This window comes from Coffea arabica, chromosome 11c, assembly GCF_036785885.1.
Source record: "Coffea arabica cultivar ET-39 chromosome 11c, Coffea Arabica ET-39 HiFi, whole genome shotgun sequence".
In the NCBI taxonomy this organism is placed as follows: domain Eukaryota; kingdom Viridiplantae; phylum Streptophyta; class Magnoliopsida; order Gentianales; family Rubiaceae; genus Coffea; species Coffea arabica.
In genome coordinates this window covers 2,831,171-2,836,623 of record NC_092330.1, presented here as the reverse complement: position 1 = coordinate 2,836,623, position 5,453 = coordinate 2,831,171, and the positions used below count along the sequence as shown (strand labels likewise).

At 38.7% G+C, this 5,453-nt stretch overlaps 1 protein-coding gene across 1 annotated transcript; it reads left to right on the top strand.

Moving 5' to 3' along the window:
• Nucleotides 1-332: 332 nt before the first annotated feature.
• Nucleotides 333-2,328, top strand: LOC113715808 (receptor kinase-like protein Xa21). Its single transcript, XM_027240110.1, has 3 exons — nt 333-613; nt 674-1,971; nt 2,054-2,328. The coding sequence occupies exons 1-3, from the start codon at nt 333-335 to the stop codon at nt 2,326-2,328; spliced, it is 1,854 nt and encodes a 617-aa protein (XP_027095911.1).
• The last annotated feature ends 3,125 nt before the right edge of the window (nt 2,329-5,453 follow it).

Sequence of the window (5,453 nt, the reverse complement as noted above, 5' to 3'; positions counted from 1 at the left end):
TTGGAAAATGTGGTAAAACTTGTGCAGCTTAAATTGAAAGGCAGAAATTCTCTTCCATGAGTGCAGCTTAAAGCTCCATATTGATTCTTTCCGTGTCTGGTAGCTTTCACGTGAAGTGGTAGTGCAGTCCAAACCTTTGCCGTGGCCTCTGTTTATAAGCCAATTCCCGCAGCAATTGGCATAAGATATGAAAGGAAACGTTGCCAAAATCTGACTTCCAAGGAAACATGACATGGCCTTCACGTCAATAGCGAAGCTAGTAGTGTTCATTTCCCCACTCCTTTGGAGATTTAAGATATTTGCAGTATCTAAATGTCATTGAAAATAATTTGATGACAGAATCTTCATCATCAGAATTGAGCTTCTTCAGTGCATTAACACATTGCCAACAGTTACGACGACTACGGATAGGTTACAATCCCCTGAATGGAATTCTTCCATCTTCTGTTGGTAACCTTTCTACTTCTCTTGAATATGTGTATGCAGCTTATTGTGGAATAAGAGGCTACATTCCAAATGAATTCACTAATTTGAGCAGCTTAGCGTTCTTATTTCTGCAAGGCAACAACTTGGCTGGATTCATTCCAGCAACAATTGGAGCACTATCAAAACTGCAAGCATTTAATCTTTATGACAACAAAATGGAATGACCTATCCCAAATGGCATCTGCAGCTTGAACAACTTGGGATTTCTAAGTTTGAGCTATAACGAGTTTTGCCGCACGGTGCCAGCATGCTTAGGGAACATTACATCTCTAAGATACATTTATCTAAGTTCCAACAAATTTAACTCTGCTATACCTTCAAGCTTCGGGAGCCTCGGTGATCTCTTGCATCTTGATTTGTCTTCAAACTATTTGAGTGGCTCTCTTCCCTCAGAAATTGGAAGTTTAAAGGCTGCGACACTGTTAAATGTTTCTATGAATCAAATTTTAGGTGTCATCCCTAGTGCAATTGGAGGTATGCAAGATGTGATTGATCTTTCCCTTGCATTTAATAGATTTGAAGGACCTATTCCTAGATCAATTGGCAACATGTTAGCCTTGGAATCTCTGGACTTATCAAGTAATAACCTATCTGGTTCCATCCCCAATTCATTGGAAGCACTTTCACATCTTTCATTATTTAACGTGTCCTTCAATAGATTAAGTGGTGAAATTCCTTCTGGAGGTCCTTTTGCAAACTTCACATCTAAATCCTTTATGTCAAATGAAAGACTTTGTGGCACTCCTCAGCTTCAAGTCCCAGCATGCAGAGCTAGCTTATCTGGAAAGCGAAGGACAAAAAGAGTGCTACTAATTGTGTTAATTACACTAGCAGTTTCTCTCATAGTTGTGGCCATCATCATCCCTGTTGCCTTAATGCGATCTAGAAAAACAAGCAGCACAATAACTGGAGGAGATTCCTTAGATGCTATAGCACATGGCAGAATATCATATCATGAAATTGAACAAGCTACTAAAGGATTTAGTGAGAGAAATTTGATTGGCATGGGAGCCTATGGTTCTGTTTACAAGGCATTAATCAATGGATCAAATGTAGCTGTGAAGGTGTTCAACTTACAAATAAAAGGTGCATTTAGAAGTTTTGACATAGAATGTGAAGTACTACGTAACCTTGGTCACAGAAATCTAACCAAAGTCATCAGCAGCTGTTCCAGCCTTGACTTCAAAGCTTTAATTTTTGAATATATGTCTAATGGAAGTCTTGAAAAGTGGTTGTACTATCAGGATCTGTACATGGATTTTTTGCAAAGACTAGACATAATGATTGATGTGGCATCAGTATTAGACTATCTGCACGATGGTTATTCAATCCCTGTGCTTCACTGTGATCTGAAACCAAACAATGTTTTACTTGACGAAAATATCGTAGCACATGTGGGTGATTTTGGCACTGCAAAATTATTAGGGATGGGAGAGAGCATGGCCCAAACTCAGACACTAGCAACACTGGGATACATGGCACCAAGTGATGATAGTTGCTTCTAATTTTGTTTCATATCCCTCAACATAATTGTAATCTTTCTGATAAGCTGTTTCACTTGGTGCAGAGTATGGATCAGAAGGTTTGATATCCAAGAAGTGTCATATCTACAGTTTTGGAATCATGTTGATGGAAACTTTCACAAGAAGGAAGCCAACTAATGAAATGTTATCAGGAGATATGACCTTGAAGGACTGGATAAACGCATCATGGCCAGATGCTGTGTCTGAGGTTATACATGCTAATTTGATGAGGCTGGAAGAGGATCTAACAGGGATGGTTCATGGTGGCTGTCAAACTACCAAAAATAAAATTTATATCAAAACCTACTCCCAAAACTAAACGAGTATAGTGGTGAGTAGGGTCGTCTCCTCAGAGAACTGGCAGATTTATCACACAGAGAATGTGGGAGGGGTTTAGAAAGGAGGACAAAAAGAATAAATTAAAGAGGTAAGAGTACTGAATTTCCAATCGCAAGAAAGTGCAGTATCTAAAGAATATAATAAACAATTAATTGACACAACCTAGTCAAGGAAATAATTTCGGCACTGGTCCATGTAATTGATTATAGATACCTGAATTAATTCACACGTTCGTAAGTAACTTGGTTCTAGCAATTCAACAACCGCCAAACTATCAATCTCTCCTTAATTATATGGTGGTCCAGAGACACTCTTAAACCACCCCCTTGTAAAATAGATAACCCCAAAGACGCTCGAAGGATTTAATCTATTCACAGTTTAGGAATTAGAGAGACCCAATTCTACTTAACAAACACACATACGGATTCATTTAAACTAGATTAAATATTCCTACGTCACAGATTAGATTGCTTGCGAGGCAATGAAATTATGCCGTTTGCCACTAATTTTAAGACAATCAAGTGATACGCACCCTCGTCCTAATTGGCAGTTTATTATTCAGACAATTGAACAATTGATCACATTGATCCAATAAATCCAAACAAGAATAGGCTATTAAAACAAAGAATAATTAAATACCCACTAACACAGAATTTGAATTAGTGCAGAACAATTAAAAAAATCTCACAATTGTCCGTGCACCGAGTCTTGATTATTCCTCAACTAGACAAAGGATCTAGCCTTGCCACATAATGTTGATGCAATTGAAAGCATTTTATGGAATTTAGTTGATAAAGTAAAAACCACGAATCTCTAACTCACGTTAAGAAGAAGAAGAGAAAGACTAAACATCCAAGGTCAAAGATATCAACTCCTAGTCTATTGCTGTCCTATTTAAAGCTTTGCCATCACCGTCTCTTTGGCTAACAAAGTGCTGTTTCTATAAGGAATCCCTTTTCTTATTTTTTTTTCTCATTGCTTTGTTGCCAAAAGGGTCTCTCAAGATGTCTCCTTATCCCACGTGACTTCAAAATACACCTTCCAAGAATAGCGGCAAGCTCCCAAGGATAAGTCCCGTAGTCCGTCTTTTGGACGTCACCCTGCGATCTCTGGTGTTGGCACGTTCTGGAATGACTAGTTTTCTGGAAATTTGCCTCCCTCTACCAGTTTTGACATCAGTCGTCTGCAAATAACACAATTACCAACTATGAGCAGAAACCCATTATTCTGCACAACAATTGGCCAAAATTAGGACCAAACACTAACGTAATAAACGCTCAATTATCGCCCTATCAAATCCCCCCACACCAAGACAATGCTTGCCCTCAAGCATTTTAAAGTTCAGAGATACAATTACAGGTACACACACACAGTAGTTCAATCATGCGAGCTCAAGTGTCCCATCCTTCTAACAATGTTATTAAATTTAGAAATTTTAAGACTTAACCCTCTCTTATAGAATGAAATATGATTACTTACCACTCGATATGGGGTAAAAAAGGGTCACTCCCACCACACGATAAAATAATATTATTATATGCTTGCTAATAAATCACATCGGCACCACTAAGACCAAATTTAATGCAAAAATCAAAGGGTCTTGATGCGGGTTGTAATGGGATTCAGACACGGGTTGGATCAAACAGATAATTTAGGCTCATTATGTCAAAGGAAATACCACTGACTCACTGCATAACTTCCAACTTCCTCCTTCATTCAAATGATCTTTCCAAAGCATACCCAAAAATTTTCCAGAAAGAATTAACAAGTGCCAGCACAACCAAGGGTTTCACCCCACTATCTCAACATCGCACATATTGATAACAGCACTTTGTAATTCTTCTTTTCTTTTTTTTTCTTTTTATTTTTTTCTTTCTTGGTGTGCTCCTTTTCTTCTCTTTTTCCCTTTTTTTGTTTCTCTTTTTTCTTTTCTTTTCAAAATACGCACAACTACATAGGAATATAAACACACTCGCTAACTTCAATCATCCCCTCTCAACCCAATTCAAAATCATCATGCATTGAAATCAAGGCATTCCTTTAACACCGAATGGAAACAAAGAGGGTTCAAACACAAGGGGTTTAGAGGTGACAAAATGAGTTATTAAACAAAGAAAAGGTTTTCGCTCAACCTTGGTCAACTAGGGGAGGTCTGATTAAGGTTGGTCTTTAGAAAGTTAAAATGGTTAACCTAAGTGCCCTTGTCATTTTAATGCATCAAACTCATGAATGTGGTCTTGACATTTACAACAAAGCAAATTCAAGAACAATCAAATCATGTGTGAAATCACTCAATGAAAGAAAATAGAGCAGTTATCAATGCAATGCTTATTGGCTCGACAGCTCACAACGGGATATTAATAACCAAGTCTTGCAAACTTCATCATTCAATTCCATTATTAAGAAGATAAAACATTCAACCACATAATATCACTGCTCATGCTTGTAGAGTAATTGCAATCATCATCATAGTATCAAGTTTTAGACATTTTCAACTGACGCCAAATGAACTCATCACATATATTTTTTTGTTCCCTTTTCTAATTATTTTGATTTTTTTTCTTTTTTGTTGTTTTCTTTTTTTTTTATTGGTAGACCTAAAGAGCTAAACTACTCCCCCCACACCATAAATCTACATTGTTCTTAATGGAGCAAAGAAAAATAGTAAGTGAAAAGAAAGGAATAGAAGCTTCACTGAAGGCCAATGGGAGCACTATGGAGGAGGAGGATGAGGTGGTTGAAAGCCAACGTGAGCAAAGAAGGCTGCCAGATTTTCGGTCTGAATGGTAGCATGGACCTGCAAGACTGTGAGGCGGTCATCCAGGCACTCAACCCAGCCGCCCAAGTCAAGAATCGAGTCCTGCGGAGTGTGGAACTGAGTGTCCCAAGAGGATGGAGCAGCGGAGAAGGAGGGTCCTGCCTGACCAGCCGTCGAGGTAGCTGCAGTAGGGGGGACCCGGGATTCGGGCACACCCTCTCCAGGAGGTGTAAACTGATAGGCATCCCCCATCTTGTGAATGACACCTATCCGTTCTAGACTGCGCAGATCCAAAGGCTCAAGCTCGCGAGCCATGGTGAGCTTATGCTCCTTATTAAGATCAAGCA

Bases quoted from the DNA above. Each gene is read 5' to 3' on its own strand.
- LOC113715808 (XM_027240110.1), top strand. From the start codon at position 333: ATGACAGAATCTTCATCATCAGAATTGAGCTTCTTCAGTGCATTAACA. The intron at 614-673 runs GCAAGCATTTAA...TGGCATCTGCAG, and splicing joins ATTGGAGCACTATCAAAACT to CTTGAACAACTTGGGATTTC. The intron at 1,972-2,053 runs GTGATGATAGTT...CACTTGGTGCAG, and splicing joins ACTGGGATACATGGCACCAA to AGTATGGATCAGAAGGTTTG.